Source organism: Ovis aries, chromosome 5, assembly GCF_016772045.2.
Source record: "Ovis aries strain OAR_USU_Benz2616 breed Rambouillet chromosome 5, ARS-UI_Ramb_v3.0, whole genome shotgun sequence".
NCBI classification, from domain to species: domain Eukaryota; kingdom Metazoa; phylum Chordata; class Mammalia; order Artiodactyla; family Bovidae; genus Ovis; species Ovis aries.
In genome coordinates, this window is record NC_056058.1 from 84,599,792 (window position 1) to 84,620,879 (window position 21,088).

At 32.5% G+C, this 21,088-nt stretch overlaps 1 protein-coding gene across 3 annotated transcripts in view; it reads left to right on the forward strand.

Annotated features, from left to right (window-relative positions):
- The window catches only part of RASA1 (RAS p21 protein activator 1), a 109,147-nt gene that overhangs the window by 46,491 nt on the left and 41,568 nt on the right, over nt 1-21,088 (forward strand). For 2 of the 3 annotated variants that reach the window (XM_060415988.1, XM_015096185.3), the window contains exons 2-9: nt 2,247-2,399; nt 3,381-3,516; nt 4,100-4,170; nt 7,779-7,896; nt 11,009-11,040; nt 15,021-15,073; nt 17,235-17,385; nt 19,106-19,184. In XM_060415988.1, coding sequence (XP_060271971.1) covers nt 2,247-2,399; nt 3,381-3,516; nt 4,100-4,170; nt 7,779-7,896; nt 11,009-11,040; nt 15,021-15,073; nt 17,235-17,385; nt 19,106-19,184 — 793 coding nt within the window. Of the gene's footprint in view, nt 1-2,246; nt 2,400-3,380; nt 3,521-4,099; nt 4,171-7,778; nt 7,897-11,008; nt 11,041-15,020; nt 15,074-17,234; nt 17,386-19,105; nt 19,185-21,088 lie in introns of all 3 variants that reach the window. The other variant, XM_060415989.1, reaches the window with a different exon arrangement.

Below are 21,088 nucleotides of genomic sequence, written 5' to 3' on the forward strand. Positions count from 1 at the left end.
GTAGTGCTTTTTCATTTTTATGTATTTCTCTGAAGGAGTTTAGGACAAATATTTAATATATTTTAAGGCTGAGATGAAGGTTATTTCCCCCCTTTTTACAAGTGATGGTAATGAGGTACAGAGTTTAGAGACTTGACCATGATTATGGAGGTTTCTGGTAAGTCCTAGTCTCACCAGTCCATTTAATCTCTTTTGAAGACATTTAGAGGTGCCATTGCAACCATCTTACCTTTGCAGATGCAGTTAAAATATTCTTGTTAGTATGATTCATCTTGATAATTTGAAGTGAACATAGATCAAGAAATTCTAAGTTTTCTGGGTAAGACCATTCAGGTTTTTTCCTTGAACCTCAGAGACTTGTAGCAGTATAATGTTTGAACTCTTGAGAATCACATTCAATTCCATATATGCTCATATGCCTGTAATTTTGTTATAGTCGTAATCAAGAATTGACATGTTTTATCTAATGTGTTCAAAGTTAAGGGATTTTTGCATAAAGGGACTTACTAATAATCAGGAAACAAAAGTTGTTTATTTAGTTTTAAGTCTCTGTCTTGAACTGAATACCTGTTCGAATGCCAGAATCTTATAGAAAGTACTTAGATGTAAAATCTGAAACTCATAGATATAAGTCTTTAGTTAGGGGTTTATTATAACATAGGATTGTGTAATGCCTTGTGAACCTCCATGTATCACTTTACAGTGAGCTCACAAAATGAGATTAAAAAAAATCTTTTAATTTTGACGTTTTCCTTAAAACACAACAGAAATTTAACAAATATCAAGTACATAAAAATACATTGTTTAAACTGTCCTTAATTTTGTCTTTATTGAACAAAAAATAAATCTGCTCTTTGTGTTAACGCCACTACTTTAGGTAATAAGGAATGTACCTGTTTGACATTCCAAAGTTGAACCATGTATTTTCACAGCTAAATAAACTTTGAGACTGGAATTTCAAAATTTTGTTCTGATCATCTGTAATTGAATTTTAGCTTTTCAAAGAGCTTTAAATGATCATTGGTCTAAGCTTTTCCTATTAGACTTTAAAAAACACAGATCTTAATAGTTAAATTTACTTGTCAGTAGCCTCAAAGAATGGTTGAAATGAAGGCTAAGAATTTAGAGGAATGCAGTGTTGATTTGTTGTTCTGCTTCTTCCTCTAATACTAATGGTTTACAATTGTTTTTTTCCTGTTAAGTTACAGTGAAACTCCATGACTGTTTTTGCATTATTTTGTCTTATAAACAAATTTTCAAATAAATAGGTTGGGTTTTAGAAGAAAATTAAAAATAACTCCTGTGAGAAGTTTTAAGTGTTTTTTTTTTTTTTAAATAAGTCAAGAATCGTAAACTTTCACTACATCAAGCTTACAGAAGCAGTCAATAGTACTATAATAGTTTTGACTGTCAATTTATGGCTAGGTAATGTCAGTTTATTGTTAATGTAAATGTTTTTTGTTTTCCTCTCAGTGTTTCAAGTTAAGACTATAAGTACCAAGAATAAATTTGGATGACTAATAGAGTGAAAGTGTAAAAATATTTTATAACAGTTACTTTGTAGATTTGTTACTATGCTCATATGAAAATTCCAGTTTGTTTATATCAATCCATGTGGCTTTTATAGGCATAGACTGGTAGTGTGGATGATGCTAGGGTTGTAGCCAGGCATTTAAGCAGATTATCTAGTAGTATGGTAGGTAGAAGATAGTTAAATTGAGAGCAGGAAAATAGACAAAGTTTTTATTTATTTTCGACCTGTTTGTTACATTTGAAGAGTTCAAATGTGTGGTTATGGAGTGGATCATCTTAAGACAAAAGGAAATAACCAGTTTCATAATGAAATGGAAAATGAGAATAGTAGCCTTTAGACAGTATCATTTCCATTTGTCCATCTTACTCTTATTTTTCTAATTAGCCATTTGATTGTAAGAAGTGTTTGTATCTTGAACAGATAGACAGTTCTAGGGGTTCGAGAGATGGGCTAAAATAGAAGAGGTGAATATGTGAGGTGTTTAGTTAAGCCTGGGCTTATACAACAGATTAAAAAAGTAAATGAGTTCATTATTTTTGAGAGACTAGGAAATTAAAAATAATTGAGTTAAAATTGGAATGAATGTTTCAGAGTGAAATGTAAATGTTTGTTACATGTAGGTATGCAAAGTCTGTCGTAGTATGTTTTTCAATTACCAATAGTAATTTTATGGTTTCTGTTTTTATTCTAATGTTTCAACTTTCTTTCTTAGGTGGTATCATGGAAAACTTGATAGAACTATAGCAGAAGAACGCCTCAGGCAAGCAGGGAAGTCCGGCAGTTACCTTATAAGAGAGAGTGATCGGAGGCCAGGGTCCTTTGTACTTTCCTTTCTTAGCCAGACGAACGTTGTCAACCATTTTAGGTAAGTCTTTATTCCTATTATGAGGCCACATCCTATAGCTGTTTTGCTGTAGTATTCATAAGTATACCTGCTTTAGTGGCATTTAAATAATGGATAAAGAAATGTGTTTTCAATTAAATGATTTAATACGTGTTTTAGAATAGATATTATTAATGCTTACATTTTTGTTTACAAACAGTATTATTGGACTTTTTTGTGCTGATCATAAATATAGTTACTGCTTTTAAAGTACAAAGAATTACAAAGAAACTTTGGTAAAGCAGAAATAATGGAAATGTATACTTTCAGATCACTGAGTAATAGAAAATGCAGAAACTGTATTTTAAAAGTGCCCTTCACTTCATTTTACCTTCTCTGTTCTGAACTCTTTCTAGAGGTTCATTCAGTTAAACAGGTATCTGGATTTTCAAGTACAGCTATAAAAGTCTGTATCAATATATTTATATATAGTATTGTCTTTGATTTCATTTTTATGGGAGATGTTGAAAAAAATCATCTAGTGCCTGTAAAGTTAAATAATAAAGTGTTTGTATGCCCTTAATTTTTAGATTTTAAAATATACTTTAAAAGTACCATCATCACACATGTGGAATGTGAAATTATTATACTCTAAATATTTCAGGAGCTCTGTAAGCTACTTTTAGCCTAAGAAAATTATTAAAATTGCTCTTTTGTCTTAAATATGGAAAGTAAGGAGAGGTACCTGAGGATGGATTTATAAATATTTTAATGAATTAAGTAATTGAGGTTTATAAGTCAGATATGTATTTCATTTCAAATGTATGCATATATCTTTTCAAAAAGAAATAGCATCAAGTAACTTGCATATGGTAAAGGTATTAATAAGTGGTATTTTACTACAGGGATGCAGGGAAAGGAAAAGTATGAGAATTACAGATTTCCAATTTCTATGGAACTTGGTCTTAAAAATTGACTATAAAGGTTTTTCTTATATTGTATTTTTTTTTCCTGTACAAATAGGATTATTGCTATGTGTGGAGATTACTACATTGGTGGAAGACGTTTTTCTTCTCTGTCAGACCTAATAGGTTATTACAGTCATGTTTCCTGTTTGCTTAAAGGAGAAAAACTGCTTTATCCAGTTGCACCACCAGAGGCAAGTAAAATGTCTTTCAAAACTTTATTATTTCACTTTACTAGTAGGATTAGCTGTTGTTCAGTTTCTCATGATGTTTATTATATAATTAAAGATTTAATTCTGGTTGTAGTGTCAAAGCAAAATTGGCAACTTCTTTTAAAAAAGAGTGATTTTACTTTGTGTTTACTAGATTTTTTATCATACGGTATGATGATACCCTAACAAATATTTCTTAGTAAATGCGGAGTAATTACTGATATCATAGTACTAATGCTGAAGTTGCTCTAAGATTCTGAAATGTCTTGTGCATTATTGGAGAAAGGTTACTTTATATGTTCTGCAGTTTATTTAAAATTAAGTGATAACTCATAATACCTGGTTAAAAACATATTGGTTATACTGTTAAAAGAATTTTTGTAAAAACAAAAACACAACAAGATGAGCATTTCTAGGATTTGTATTTTTAGAGCCCCAGTAAAAATTAGTTTGATCCTAGGATTCTATAATGTGGATTTTTATTGACTTTTTATGTGGACATACCCAATTTGACTTTGACATAGAAAAGTTTTCTTCTGTAAATCAATTTTTTTATGGTTTCTAGCCAGTAGAAGATAGAAGGCGTGTCCGAGCCATTCTCCCTTACACAAAAGTACCAGACACTGATGAAATAAGGTATTTTATAATATATTTTCATTTATAGGCATTTGAAAGACTTTGAAAATTTGTAGCTCTTGGACTAGGAAGGTTTTGGAAATTGAGGAAATAGCATCCAGCAAAGCATGTCCTTAATGTTATGTCCATTATTCCTGTCTCCCTGTGTTGGCTTATCTGTTCAGACTGTGGATTTGGATCAGAGAAGCCACAGTGAAGATGACAGGAGAAATAACTTAGCTTTTATTAGACTATCTTACAGAGTAAGGAGAGGGCTGTTATATTCAGTACTCTATTTTAATTTGTATTACATGACATTTATGCCTCATCTGTAAATGTTACTCAAGTGATTTAATTTTTATTTTACATTATGAGTGAATAATTTTATTGTTATTAATGTTATAAAACTATAGACCATAGTAAATTTTGTTTTTATTATATAATTTATACAGTTTATTTTTATTATGTCTGTATAATTTGATTTATTATATGAGTTGATAATTAGCAAATTTACTATATAATTTGATAATCAATTATCAAATTATCTGTATTTTTCTGTAAGCTACCAGCTTTCTGGTTTGTTTCTTACTCGTAAAATGTTAAGGCTACTTTGAATAATTACTGGCCCTGAGTTAAATCTTCTCATAGAAATCAACAGCAGCATTTAAAATGTAGTGATAACTTTTGGAAAGTACTAAAAGCCAAAGACAGTAAAACTGTTGGTGCCTTAGCACGAATCAAGATAGTGGAACAAATATATAGTGTTTTTCACTGCCCCACACTTGCAGTTAAATAAAATCACTGGTTTCACTTAATGACTTTTATTGGTGAGATACGAAAGCATATTTATTTTGTAAATCTCAACCTTCGGCTACATATCTTTTTAATATCTTTGTGATGAGATGGGACATATTCACACAGCACCTCTACTGTGTACCAGAGTTCAGTGTTTTCGCTACCTTTTTTGTGCACACCATTTTCACCTGAGAGAATAACTGACAGGCAAATTATGGTTATTCAGACTGGAGTATCTGACCTTTTTTTAAGAGGAATAACTGACAGTGTTTGTTGCCAATGACAGTTTGAGCTTTCAGGGAAAAATTAGAATTTTGGATACCCTATATTTGCCATCAGGAGTTTGACAGCTTCTTAGATACTTCATGACTTGTCTGACAACATTGGTGGTGATTCTTCAATAGAGTGTGATGTTTTGATACTGTATAACGTATTTGTATCTGGATGGATCTGCACAGCTCAGTGAAACAGTATTTTCTAAGGGATCAATGCATGAGGTTACCAAATTATGGCTGGGCAAAAGATCTACTCAAAGGGTAAAACAGACCAGTAGATGTTATTGGACTGGTACAGAAAGTTCATAGATGCGTAGTTTAAGATTCCACATTATAATCAATCTCCAAAAAAGTACTGCTGTCAAGTTTTAGGTTTAATGTCATAGAATATCTATAGTTATCTGAAAGGCAATTAATATACTCATCCCTTTCACGGCTACATATTTGTATAAAGCCAGATTTTCCTCATATACTTTAAGCAAAAAAACTATATAGCAACAGATTGAATACAGAAACAGATAGGAGAATCCCGTAGTTTTCAGTTAAGCCAGACATGTACAAAAATGCAAGACAATAATATTCTTACTGAACATGTGAAAATTATAATTTTTGTATTATCATGATAATGGGGTATGTTAATATTTTAAAGGAGTTAATAAATATTTTTAAATATTTACATTTTAAACTCTCATATGGTAAACATCAATAGATATATAATTCATGTAAATGAATAAATGAGCAAACCTATTAGGGTATCAATTTTTAAAAGTGTAAATGGGTCCTGAGAGACCTTCCAAAGTTGAATACTTCTGATTTAGGAAGGTGAAAATTTAAACATGAATTAGAATGTCATAAGTATGTTTGAAGTTGTGAGTCTTTTTAAGTTTGTATATATCTGAGAGGGCTTCCTTGGTGGGTCAGACAGTGAAGAGTCTGCTTGCAGTGCAGAGATCTGAAAAATCCCATGAACAGAGGAGCCTGGTGGGCTACAGTCCATAGGGTTGCAAAGAGTTGGACATGACTGAGCAACTAACACACACAAATAACTGAGAAGTTATTTTTTTTCAAGGAAAAACATCTGAACATAAATAAAATTTAATAAAGCACTTTATTCTGTTTTGAAGAAAAATGCAAAATAATACATACTGAATTTTAGTATTATGTTATTTTACTAGGTGCTAGTAAGGTTTTTATTTTCATTGTTTTTTTAATCATAAAAAGTTGGTAATACAACAGCAATAAAAGAAGTAAACAACTTAAAACCTCTTATGACTGCATTTGACCAAAAATGAAACATGACATTTCTTATTTCTCTTTGACTTCTTGTCCATATGCACTCCCTTTTTACTTACTCACGATTATTTTCTTAATGTATCTGTTTGGTTCTGGAAAAGAACAATTTATTTGGCTAAGTGGTTATGTCTGCCACCTTTCAGCTAGTAAAATATTGGTCACTGTTAATACCTTTAGAATCAAGGTAGAATGCAGTATTCTGTGCTTATTCAAAAAGAGTGTATTTCAAGCATGATACTACTCCAAGTAACCATGAAGCTTCAGATAGTCTAGAGAAAAAGTTTTCAAAGACACGAGAAGAGATTTACGTACTACAACTTTGGTTTGTATTAAGTTTGAATATTTGGTTTGACTATTAAGACTGAAAGGAAAATTTGATTAAATAATTACATATATATGACAGATAAGGATATAGATACAGGGTTAGTGGGAGCATCCAATCTTAAAATCTTAATCACTCAAAAGCATTTGTTCAAGCCTAAAAGGAAAAGTTCAAGGAATTATTAATGGGTTTTATAATGATGAAATACAGTAACAATTTTTTAGTTCTGTGATTGGGTAAAGACTGAAAACATCTAGACAACAATGAAAGTAAACTATATTGTGTGTGTGTGTGTATATATAGATCCCTCCACTAGGATATTGATGACAGAAAAAGCGTGCATGCATTTTCATACCACTTGGTTCCACTTTTGGAGAAAGAGTGCTGTACTTGTTGGACCATGGATAGCTGAGTGAATTAAATAAACTTTTTTTTTTTAATGAGAAAAATGTTAGTTTCATAAGCATCTGTGTGATAAGGCTAATTATGCTTATTTAAAGTCAACTTTTTATAAAGTAACCTGTGTATGTGGAATGAGTTCATGTTTATGTTTATAATTTTAGTTTAACCTACTTTTGAAAGAGTAATAACATTGAAACTTAAAGTTCAGTTTTCTTGTAGTTACACCTCCAAAGCTGTAATATAGGTATAATTACTGTCCACATAAATTCCAGTTTGAGTCTAATAATAATCCAGTGATATAGATAGTACAGTTACCATTATTAAACGCATTTTACACATGGTGAAATTAAGATTCAGGTTTACAAGTATCTTCAAAGTTTTACATGTAAATGATGACAGAAACAGAACAAAAATCTAGGGTATTTGACTTTAACCCCTTGCATTTTTATAGTATTATCTCTGTGATGTAGTATATGATCACATAAATTTCCATGTTGCAAAATTTCATTTAATTTTGATAACTTCATAATTACTGTTTTCAGTTTCTTAAAAGGAGATATGTTCATTGTTCATAATGAATTAGAAGATGGATGGATGTGGGTTACAAATCTAAGAACAGATGAACAAGGTCTTATTGTTGAAGACTTAGTAGAAGAGGTGGTAAGTTTTATTTTTTCTTCTCCTTCTTAAAACTTTAAATACTTCTTAAATTTGAAACTTGCCCATAATCAGGGAAGTCAGGTATAGATATATTTCTTTTATGAAAAACCTTAATTCATAAGTGCAAGTAATTTTTCATTAAAATGCATTTACTATTGGTAAATGCTATTTATTTGTAAAGAGCATATCCACGTTAACCACATCATTCTGTAGCTGCCAATTTTCACAAAGTTTTAATGAGTTTCTAGAATTAAAAATTTTAACGTTTGTGCTTGTTTGTATCCCGTTTTAAAAGTCTTCTTGGTCTTCCTCATAAATGATGTTATGTCACACTGACTGTGTAATCTCAAATGGTTGCACGTGTTTGCTTTCAAATTCTTTATCTCCCAAATATATGTATAATTTTTTAGTAACCTTGGAGAAATTTAGTTACATTACATGTATATTATCACATGGTTTTATATTTTGAATATTTGGCTTATTTTCAGTGTCATCACAAAGTACATTATCAGCAGTCTTAGACACAGTATAAATAATTCTACGTATGCATTTCTAGATACAGATCAGCATTCAAGCAGCATTTGCACTTCAAATACAGTATTCAGTATCACCGAAACATATTAAACATTATATTATAGTTTAGGAATTCACTCATTTGGATTTGTCCAGCAGGATGGAATGGTTTTCTGTTATTCTTTCCACAACCTTCAGAGTGACTATTTTTAAATTATGCCTTGAACCTGGTAATATGCTGAAACCTGTGCTCTGATTATTGTTCCAGGAGGATGGCAGTGGAGAATATTTTTCTTTGCTATTAATTCTCTTGTCTGCCTATTCTGGCAGCCAGATCTTGATATGTAGAAGTAAAACATACTGAGGAAAAGTGGGAAGAGTTGAGGAAATGGTATGATACGTTCCATACTCATAGTCACATCGTTACTTAGGTAGAAGAGTTGGGCTTAGAACTAAGGCCTAGATTAGAATTCTGTATTCTACAGCAGAAGAGGTGTTTATTCTCTATGGGCAAGGCGTGTCCAAAATGAAGAATCTTATTACCTAGATTAGTTTTACTAAAAAGTTTCTTCACAGTATGTTGAATTTTCTTCCTGCTGTAACACACCTACCCTCATTATGCTGATTATTTAAAGGAATTGAAGTATAGTTAAACTTTTCTTTCAAGCTCTTGGGACTCTGGGTCAAATTTAACAAAACAAGTTTTAATAAGGATAAGTGAAAATTATCTGATGAACACAGAAAAGAAAAATCCAGTTTGAGATAAGGAGACATGACCTAACATAAAAGGAAAGAAAAAAAAGAACAAGTTAATAGCCCAATATGAGTGGGCTATTAATAACGATGTGATGTGGCTGTTAAAAATGAATATGGTCATACTTTGAATTAGTAGTGGAATAATCCAAATCAAAATTACAGTTTTTCTCCAATATTTAGGATGATTTTTCATAATGGTCTTTATTGGGACATAGTTAATCCTTGAAGGTTAAAGAGCCATTTGGTGATTATCTAGATTTCAGACATGTGGTTGGTGGTTAGATTTGAGAGATTTTCCACTATGACATTCTAATTTTAATTACCATTCGCCAAACACATTTGTTCTGTTATGTCTTAATTCTAGAATATAAGCTCTCTGAGGATTTTTGTCTCTGATTCAGTGATATGTCGCCATTGAACAGAATAATGCCTTGCAGTAGAGGCAATCAGTCAGTGTTTGCTGAATGAATGGCTGTCTCTCTGCCTGTTCTTTTCTGTCTTCCTTGACACTCTTACCCTGCTGGACTGATTTGGGAAATCTGATTGTCTCTCAGTTTAGCTCAGATGTTGCCTTTTTTCTTTCAGAGAGATTTTATGCTTTCTGAGACTACATTGTGCTTCGTGTGTTTCCGTAGCTCCGTAGCACCTTGTTAACTTTGTATCCCATTACATTGTAAAATAAATTTATTCTGTAAAAATCTCGTGTAGAGATTAACTCTCTCTGGGTAAGAAAATAATGCATTTTGTTTTTATGTCATTTTTTTTTTTTGAGTGTTTTGTAGTATAGAAGGCATTTAGCAAGTGTTTGATTTTTCTTTGGTTCGATATTTGAGTGAGGACCAAATTGAGAGAAGTATTAATAAGTCTACATATACTTAGTCCATTTTCCTATTCCTACCTTTTTTATTCAATGGAAACTTGACGCCACAGTATACTGGCTGGGTATTTAGGACTACAGTTCAACAGATACTAGTGAAAATTATATGCCCAGCTTTGTGCTAGTGGTTTGGTGGTAGTTGGTATTAACAAAGAATGACTAGGGTCTTAAGATGCTTATAGCCACGATAATGAAATTAATATCACCCAGTATATTATAGCAATATCTAATAGAGTAAGGTAAAGTTCAAGAGATGATGAAAGATGTCTTTTCTGAGTAAAAGTTCATATTTATGTTTTAGGGATGCAGTGTTATAGAGTAGGCACTGTGTTTGAGAGATCCTGCCTACACAGTTTAGGGTTTAACTAATAGCTAGGAAAGTAGTGAGTGGAAAGGGCATTCTAAGTGAAAAAGAACAAACTACAATGGTGGGAGAATGTAGATTACCAAAGAGGCAGTTTATGGGCTTCTATATACCATGGTTACGGTATATAGATACCTAAAGAGAAGTGAGATAGGAAACGTAGACTTGAATCATATGATAAAGGATTCTGGTTGTAAAGTGAGGAATTGTAGGGGGTAGAGAAGTGTTAAAGGTCTTATTTTTAAAATTTGTTTATTTTTGTTTTATTTGGTGTTTCTTAATGCAGGGCGGAGTTGAAGTTGAAACTGATGACTCCATAATGGAGTGGTGTGGGGCACAGAGGTAGTTATACTAGTTGGGCTGCTGTTAATAGTTTAAAAAAAGGAAGGAAAAGTGCCTGGATTAGAATAATCAGAGAGAGAGAGGGACTAAGGGGAAGAGGTTTGAAAAGACTTTTCATAAACAGAAACAGCTTTTCCTGTATATACATAAATAAATATGAAGGTCGGGGTGTAGATATATTTGAAGATACAATTTTATTAATTTTATCAAAAATATATTAATAGTTACATAAAATACTGTTTTAATGTCTTCCCCTTTAGGGCCGGGAAGAAGATCCACATGAAGGAAAAATGTAAGTTTGTGTTAATTATTAAAAGGAAAAAATATACTGTACAATTACTAATTGGAAAACTTTCGATCTAAAAACGTTTTAGAAGAAAAGTGATATTTTTTGAGCTGATTTGAAAATTTATTTTTATTTGACTCAAGAATTGATTTCTCTTTTCTTAAGGACCTAGTGATAATGAACATGTCTTATACCTACATACAGCTCTTAGATCACCAAACAACTTTTTGATTAACAGTAAACAGTACATTAGTAACATTATAAATATAATAATTCTCACACTTTGTTTTCTTGTTGATTACTTCTTAGTATTTCTTTTTGTTGCCATATCTTTTATGTACTTTATAGTTTAGTTTTTGTTTTGTTTTTTTAAAGTCAGAGAACTTTCCCCTGAATTACAATTCTTTATCATATTAATAAGATTCTTCAAGGACTTTGTTTTTATAATTTTTTTAAGGCAGATTTTAAGTATCTTATAAGCACTAATTCAAAGGCCGGGTATTACTACACTTACTGCTTGCCACATTTTTCCCTTATTAGTTGCTCTTACAGGTCATCGTTCTTCATGGGGTGTCGGCTGTGCTCTAATTTATTAGTGTCCTTGAAGATCTTTCTAAGTATCCTTCTCATCCCATTTGATATTTATTTGTATATATATTTTCTTTTAAAGACCTTGCCTCTTAATCCCAGTTCTGTTGTATTCATATTATTTTAACTGACTGTTAATCTTCTAATGTTTTCAGGGGAATACTTTTTCTTACCTTCCTGTCTGCAATTATGGGTGGCATTGAAGACTTGCTTCTCACGTGTTGGTTTATTCTGTTCTAACCCTTAGAACATGAAAACATTAAGCCAGATACTGTGCTTTCAGTTATCTAATTTAGTGTCCACTCTTCTTTAAGTGAAGCATGAGATATTTTCTGAGTTCATGTTCCTTATTGTTCTATGTATCTGCTAAGGTAGGCTCCATCAGTGAGATTGTACTTTGTTGATTGTACTAGTTTGAGGTCTTCTCACTACCTATGAGGGGAGTTACAAATTCTAATTATTGTTGGAGGATGCATACAGATAATGAAAGCAGATGAACTGAGTCAGGTGTATGTATTCCCATTTTTCTCAAATTACAATAATCTTAATCTTTCTTATTTTCCCTCTTTGATAGAAATTAAGGTACATGGAACTGTTTCCCTACTGTAATTTCTATTACAGTATTTCCCTACTCTAATTTTTTATATAATGCAAATGTGATAAATGGAAACTAACATTCATTCTTTGTATTAGGGAAGGCTAGGAAGTCAATGGCTTCCCAGGTGGCTCAGTGGGTAAAGAATCTGCCTGCAATGCAGGAGATGTGGGTTTAATCCCTGGGTCAGGAAGATCCCCTGGAGGAGGAAACAGCAACCCACTCCAATACTCTTGCCTGGAGAATCCCATGGACAGAGGAGCCCAGTGGGCTACAGTCCATGGGGTCGCAAAGAGTCAGACACGACTGAAGCGACTGAGCACATACACACAGGAAGTCAAAACTAGCCAATGTTTGCCTGCAGTGAGGTGCGTGCACTAATTGACGTGTCAAAGTTTAGGAGTCTAGTGTTGACGAAAGCCTCCTGATTTCCAAGAGAAGCGAGAAACGTAGATTTGTATCTCTATTAAAATAATGCCATGGATTCTTTTTGAAAAGGGGGAAAAAAGAGGTCAAATACCAGTAAATATCTAAAGCTGTGTCCAGTTTTCTAAGTGTAAACTGTAACTCTCACTGGCATTGGGAAATCTTTTTTCTTTAAATAATTTAATATCATTGTGATTTTTCCATTTTCTGAAACTTCATAATTTTCTACTCATTTGGTATTTAGCATAAGATAAATTTGCATTGTTGGTTTATTTTATGTATTTGTCAGCTCCCTGTAACTTCTTAAGGTGTTGACTGGCAGTAGAGCATCCTCATTAACATCCCGGAGTGCTCTTTGAGACTAAACAGAAGGTATAACTAGCTGTATTCCTTTGATGTAATGAGCACCTCCCAGTTGGTTTTGCTTGACACTTTAGTTTCCTCAAATCCTTTCTTCCAACAGCTAAAACACCTAAAACATGTATCTGATTGTATTACTTTTCACTGACAATTCTTGTCTGATTTTCTACCGTAGCAGAGTCTGAAAAGTTCTCCTGATCCAGCCCTTGTTTCCTTACAAGTCCCATCTCTTGTCATTTTTAGTTCTATTTCCACCTCTCCAGCTTGTAGATCTTCAAATGTGTATCACTGTTTTTTCTCCTTTGCTCAAGTTACTTCCTAGGCCAGAATTCCCCTCTGTTGTGTTGGTTAATGCCTATTCTTACTTAGAGACTTAACTCATTTATCACTCTTGCCAGCAAGTCTTCTGTTATCTTCTCCTTTACACACCCTACAGAATTGGTGCTCTGTTATTCCAAAAATGCCCTCAGCATGTACCTATCACAGTGCTTCATTATATTTTCTACATTTGTTTTATAGTTATACAGTATTGATGTTCCTTTTTCTTACTGAAAAGAGGTCTTCCCTGAGGTCACAGACCCATTTTTCTATTATTGGTACAAACCATGTGCTTGAAATAGATTCACTTTACATATAGGTGGTAAATCTCTCAGTGAGGAGGCTCTGATCTAATCCTTTCAGAAAGCGGTATTGCTGACTTGTTGTATAAACGCCATTTGTTGCCCAATACCCCACCCCACCCCCGCCTTTATGTTCCCCTTTTCTCTTTTATTCTAGCTATAGAAGTATAGGATAGGCCTTCAAGGTCATCTAATCATCTCTCCCCTAGAATACAGAAATCTTGTTCTGGCATTGTACTAAATGGTCATTTCGGCCGTACTTGAATGCAGTATGGAGCTTTACTGCCTTTTAGGGCAACCTGGACTATTCCAGATATTGTATACTTGTTTTATATTATTCATAATTAGCATTGGGAGCCTCAGGGAATCTGAATTAGTGAGTTAATTGTTAGAATAAAATCAAAAAGAGGATTTAAACATTTAACATTTTATTCATGTGAAGAGAGAAAAATCCAGTTTCATTTTATACTCTGACCCATAATCATGTGGATAATTTAAAACAGTGGTGAACAGCCTCTAAACTTGTAACATTGGATTTTAGGGCAGTTATATGTCTTAATTTTACAGTATTATTTTTAATCATGACTGAAAAGAACAGGTTGGAAATTAAAATACTATAGTAGACACTGAGAATATATTGTCAGCTTGGTATTAACATACATGTGTTAATTGGCAAGATAGATAATAGTCCTGGTACATGAGAGATTTTAACTAATTACTAGTAATTAATTTTTTAATTCCAGATGTATCATTTTATTTTGAGGTAAATTATTTAAATACATTATATGCAGTAGATTTTCGCTATAATGCCTTCTATAACATTTTCTAAAGTCTTAAGTATCAGAGTATAAAATATTCTAGCGATCTGATATGATAGGCCATTAGCTCAAACAGATATCTACTCTTTCTCATCACTCAATCTTATTTTTTGGCTTTCCGTAAAGTAGTAGTCCGCTACATTGACTGAAAAGGGAGAACTTTCAGGGAAGTTCACTTTGAGAGAAGTATGAGAAAATTAATTGACTAATCTTTTTTGGCAGTTTTGGTGGGCTCTACCTGTACCACTCCCCACTCCTAATAAAAAGAAAAGAAAAGAATACTAGCTACGATAATAATTTGTCATTATCAGAATTAAATCCTATTTTTTGTATTGGTAATTAATATGGAAATTGTAGTTCATACTAGACAGCCCATTGTATATTTTGTTTACAAAACATCTGTTTACAGATATTTACAAAGTAATGTCAAAGGAATGAGGTCATTTGATGAATTGCATTACATTTATTTCAACATGTCACCTTGAATTAAACTTAACTGTATTGTGTTAGTCATTTAGTTTTGACTTAGTTAACAGCAAAAAAGACTTTTTGATTTACATATTTTATTTTCTTTTTAAGATGGTTCCATGGGAAAATTTCCAAACAAGAAGCTTATAATTTACTAATGACAGGTACTTGTATATTCACTTTACTTTTCTAATGTTATTTAAAAAGAATAAAACACTTACCATGTGTTTTGCCTTTAGTACTCTTTTGATTTTTATGCATACTGTAATTTCTTGCCCAGCACAGAGAAATTGGTATTTTTGGTGTTTTTTAGTGGAAAACACAAGTGCATTATAAAGTTCAGTGCACAGTGTGCTTTCTTTCTGGACCAGGCCCCTACAGTCTTCCTTAGGAGCAGTGCCAGATGAGTCTTTTCCTGTATTTCTAGAAGTTTTCTGTCTGTGTGTGCCTGCCTTCCTTACCGCGACGTAAACCTTTATACGTACCTCCTCACACATTCTCACAGGAACATGCAACACACTTTGTTCATTTTAATACATATTTTGGGAGATTATCCCATATCTGCATATTTAAAATTTCATTCTTTTTAATGACCATAAACTTTCCATTGTATAAATACCATAATTTATTATCAGTCTCCTATAGAGCAATATTATGTTTTCATTTTCTTATTGTTTAGGTGCAGCAAATGTTCTTGAATTTATCTTTATACACTTGTAGAATTATATACTCTGGCCTTTTTGAAAATATAGTGGTTTTAATATTTCATAAAACTGTTACAGAGATAGGCAAAATAAAAATTGAAACTGTTGTGGGTTTATTATTTAAAAGAAAAAGTATTCCATCATTCATCCTAACTAAAACTTAAGACTAAATTTAATTACCAAATATGTCTTTAATAAGCCATACTTTAGAAGACCTTCAGACAAGTTTAAGTAATAATCTGTAATTTATAAGTCTTAGTTCTTTAAAAAAAAAAAAAAACGACCAGAGTTCAGTAGTTTCTGTATACAGTGAATAAACCACTGATTATTTAAAACTGTTATCTGAGTTACTATTCAAGCCATGAGGTATTACATTTAATTTAATTAACACTTAGTTCTTCTGAAACAGTTGAGGCAGTTTTATTAAGTATTCAATTATATTGTGAGAATATAGGTTAGAAGTAAAGAACATGATAATGCCATATGGTAGTAACAGATGAAATGCTAAACCAAAATGACATCCTATCTGCTTTCAAAGTGACATCAAAATATTTTTTTAATGAATTTACTGAATTTTGAATATAGTTTATATTTTTTGAATTTGCACCAAATACCTGAGGCACTCACTGTTGTTTTAGGCATGTAAATTAAAAAAGAACTAAACTTAATTTTCTTAAATTAGTTTTAATTTCCTTTGGGTAATGTACTCTTTTGAGAGTCTGGTGATTTCTTGCCCTGAAAAGTACACATAAGCGCTTGCATGCACAATTTTGCAGTAGTTCCTATTCTTTGTATTGAACATAAAACTACTTGGTAGTAAGTGATTTGGCATGATGATTGGAACTATTAGTAACTTATAGAAAAACATCTGATATTTTAAGTTTTCATTGTGCTTTCCCAAAAGCAATAAAGTTCTGATCTTTCCTATGTCATTTGGACTTTAAACAGAGAAAAGGTAGAAAAGCATCTTAGTGGTAAGAGTCATTGCTAATTGCAGATGTCAAAAAGACTTCTCTAAAATTAATATGAAATATCTGATATATAATTTTGCTGCTTATGATTTTGTAAGATCATGCCTTTTAAATGAAATATAGTGCATGTGTATTAATTTTGATTAGGTACACAAATATTTCAGTTGTTTTCATCTACCTTTATAAGTTTTTACTACTATTTTATTACAATTATGACTTTTTAATGTTTAATCAGAAGTATTAAGTACAGAGTATGTGAAAGTAAAATTCAATTCAACTGTTTTTTCGACTTTTCTTATCATGGGATTTGCAAACAGTGTAGCAGTTTTACCCAGTACCCCCTACCTGTGGTTACAGTATTCTTTCCAAGTTATGACAGATATATATATTATTAACCAGAAGTCATTGCTATAAACTTCTGCCCTGTATTTTTATGTAATAAAGACAAGTAACATTATGGGTGGTTGTGACTCATAAACCAGAAAATACAAAAAAATAATTGCCTTCAGATTTTTTTATTATAAAACAAGTACCTGGTGAAAATTAAAATTTGTATGTGCTTTTGAATGTAGTTTGTAATTATACTACTTAACTCTTTTTATTTTTTAATTTGATAATTAGGGAATAAAATAACAGATTAACTTTTACAGTTGGTCAAGTCTGCAGTTTTCTTGTGAGACCGTCAGATAATACTCCTGGGGACTATTCACTTTATTTTCGGACCAGTGAAAATATTCAGCGGTTTAAAATATGTCCAACACCAAACAATCAGTTTATGATGGGAGGCCGATATTATAACAGGTAAGTTGGGAGAAATTTATAGTTATCTTTTACTTTTGGTGAGTAGAGTTGAAATATCATAATAGTTTATCAGAATCAAAATTATATAAAAGTTTCTGACTGTAATATTTGAAATTATAAGACATTTAATGTAATTTAGTTGTCATGTCCAGGGATTTTTTAGACATTGTCAAACATGAATATAAATTAATAATTTATTTCTTCCAAAATAATGTATATGATTTTTTGATTATTGATGCACAGGTTATTTGCAGCAAATTTGTTAGTAAGTTCATACATTAACTGTAGGACAACAGAACATCTAATCTAAGAAAAGAAAATGTATTAGTCTTTTGTCAGTGAGACATTTTAATAGGAAAAAGGTTAAAGAATGACCTAAGACTTACTAATAATGTTACCCAACAATATTAGGTTGTTCCCAAGCTGGTATTAATTTGTAATTGTTGGTTCCTACTTTTCACCTTTAAAATTCTTTGCTTGTCTCATTCCCCTCACCCTATCATGTTAAATGCTGTGTCTGGTATTTAGTTCATATTCATTTGTACTTTTTTATTAAGCTTTTCAAGTCTTCTGTTTCGCTTTTTAACATTATACTTTATATTTAATTCGAAATAATTTTGTAGTATAGCAAAGATATTTTATCATCAGGGATAAATATATATGTATGTGTATATATATACATATGTATCTCCAAAGATAAAAGAGATATACATTTCAACTATTCTTTCAGTAGGAACAACTATGAAAAATAGTGATGAATATATATCCAGTTATATATAAATATACACCTATGTGTATATAAAACAGTTATTGGATCAGTAGGAAAAACATGAAAAAATCAAATGATAAATTAACAAGATGTTTTGAGAAATGTTGCCTAGCTGTCACTAAAATATCCTTTCCTCTAGTGTATTAAAGGAAAGTTAAAAATTCTAGGTTTTACATATTCAGGACAGTAAAATGGCAAAGTGATTATAGAGAAACGTTTTTATACTTAGAAAAACTCATGTTAAAGTTTGTGTTAAAATACAGTATATAACGTCACTTTATTTTCAGTTTTGTGATATTTTCCAAATATTAATATTTTGTAGCATTTTTATCAAAATCATCAATAAACCTTTCCTGCTGTAGCTGTAATACTACATATAAGATTAGATCCTGGTCTTCCTTCCTTCCTCCTTCCTCCCTCCTTCCCTCCTTCCCTCCCTTTTTTGTTTCTGCTTTCACCTGCTATTTGTCTTATGACTCCATCTTACTATAAAAGCAGAATATGTAAAATGATGGTAACTTTTGATAATTTATCATTCAGATGATAAAAATTCTTAACTTTAACCTGAACTCACTACTTGCTAAATAAATGTGATTTGTCTGTCATTTCTTGTTCAATCTCTCAGATATTTTTGTCTAAAAACAAAAAGAAAAAAAAAAGTAGACTTTTAATCCTTTCCTCACATATAGTGGTGCTTGGATTATGTGTGTGGAAAACTGAAATCTCTGAGTCAAGTATTTCTGACCTGTAAATCAATATTAGGAACATTCCTGCTTTTCTAAAGTAATGTGACTGTAATGATCATGTATTCTATTACTACATTCTGGTTATATACTTTGGAAAAAAACTTGCAAACAGATAATCCTTGCTAACAAGGTTTGTGTGTATTTTTAAGATTTGCAATTTTTATGAGACAAATTATGTCAGTGTTAGTAATTTTTATTTTAACAGCATTGGGGACATCATAGATCACTATCGAAAAGAACAAATTGTTGAAGGGTATTATCTTAAGGAACCTGTACCCATGCAGGTCAGTGTTGTTTTTCTTTTTGCAGTAATCAGCTTTTTAATTTAAAATGCTTTTTTGGTGATATGGTTATGCACACATCCATGCATTTGAAATTGGATAAAATTTAAAACTGCTGATTATTCCGATTGTTTCAGAAAGTGAATATTTGTAAGAGAATCTCTAGTTTTCATGTTGGTTCTAGATAATTAGGAAGTCCTTAGTGGCTTTTTGAGAGTAGAAGGAGTGGTGGGGACAGAAACCAAGTTGCACTGGGTCAAGGAGTGAGTTTGTTGGAGGCGAAAGTGGAGACAGCAAGAATAAATCACAGCCAAGTTTATCTAGGTGAGCTTGGGGGAAAAAAAAAAGTGAAGTCACTCAGTCGTGTCTGACTCTCTGCAGCCCCATAGAGTGTAGCCTACCATGCTCCTCTGTCCGTCGGATTCTCCAGGCAAGAATACTGGAGTGGGTTGCCATTTCCTTCTCCCGGAGATCTTCTCAATCCAGGGATCAAACCCAAGTCTCCCGCCTTGGAGGCAGACGCTTTACCATCTGAGCCACCAGGGCAGCTCTTGGGAAGTAAAGAAAATAAAAAACAGTAGCTAGAAGATGATGTAGGGCAAAACGAGGTTTAAACTTGTAACTTCTTTGTTTTTATTTGCCGGTAGTTTTATGGTGAGAGAGTTTTGAGCATGTGTGTACTTGAGGAAAGTGAGTGGTGCGTGAGGGATGGGGTAGTGGCAGTACCCCATGTACAAGGTCCTGGAGAAGGCAAGAGTGACCGAAATGCAGAGCATAAAAAGGGCTGGCCTTGAACGAGAGCTCCTGCTGAACGCTAGGTGCTTAATGCCTAGGTGATTATAGCTTCTGTATCTTGCCCATACTTCCTAAAGTGTGATGGGTAGAGGGTAAGTAAAAGGTACATCAAACGAGTGATTAAGAATTTTCCTATGTGGAAAATGGGGGTAGTGTATTTCCCCGGATGTAAAGAAGGATTGTGAGGGGTTTTGGGTCTCCGCTAAACTTCCACGTTTTTTTGTAGTGTCTTGAGCGTCTCATTATTTCCTCCTAACAAATTAGTTTATGATGGTTATAACCGACTATTAATTGCCACTTAAGAGAGAAACATTATTCTGATGCTTAATATAAATTTAAGAATCATCTTGTCACATTTTAATATAATCTTGCTTCATTTCCTCATGCTTTCCTGGTAGATGGGAAGTTCATGAGGGCAGTTTTGTGTTGTGTTTCCAGTGCTTTGTTGCGAACTCCATGTCAGTTTCTTCCTCTGCCTTTCGAGTTTACATCTCAAGTTTCACTTACTTGTTGACACCTTCCTAATATCTGTAGTTAGCAATTATGTACCACTTCTGTTGGGGCTTCTCTGGGGGCTCAGATGATAAAGAATCTGCCTGCAATGTAGGAGACCCAGGTTCAATCTCTGGGTTGGAAAGATCCCTGGAGGAAGGCATGGCAACCCATTCCAGTATCCTTGCCTGGAGAATCCCATGGACAGAGGCTACAGTCCATGGGATCGCAAAGCATCAGATATGACTGACTTAGACACACCCACACCCACACCCACCCAACCCTTTTGTTGGCAGTTCTGGCAGACTTTGCCTACCGTTTTTTTTATGTAGTATGGTATGTGCTTTCTAGAAACCACTGCTTAGGATCTTTTTATTGGATCAGAGGTGCCTTTACCTACAAATGATGGATCCTGCCACTCACTTCTGTTACTGTATTCTGCATTCTAATTCACATTGGCTGTTTGAGTAATTTTATTTGCTCACAAGTCATGCACGCATTTTTCCTGTCCTAAATTTGTCTTATTAGAATTTTCTAACTAAATTTTTTATAGTTAGAAAAATAAGTAGCATTTGACATTTAGTAAACTTTAAGATAGCTTTAAAACTTAAACTTACTTC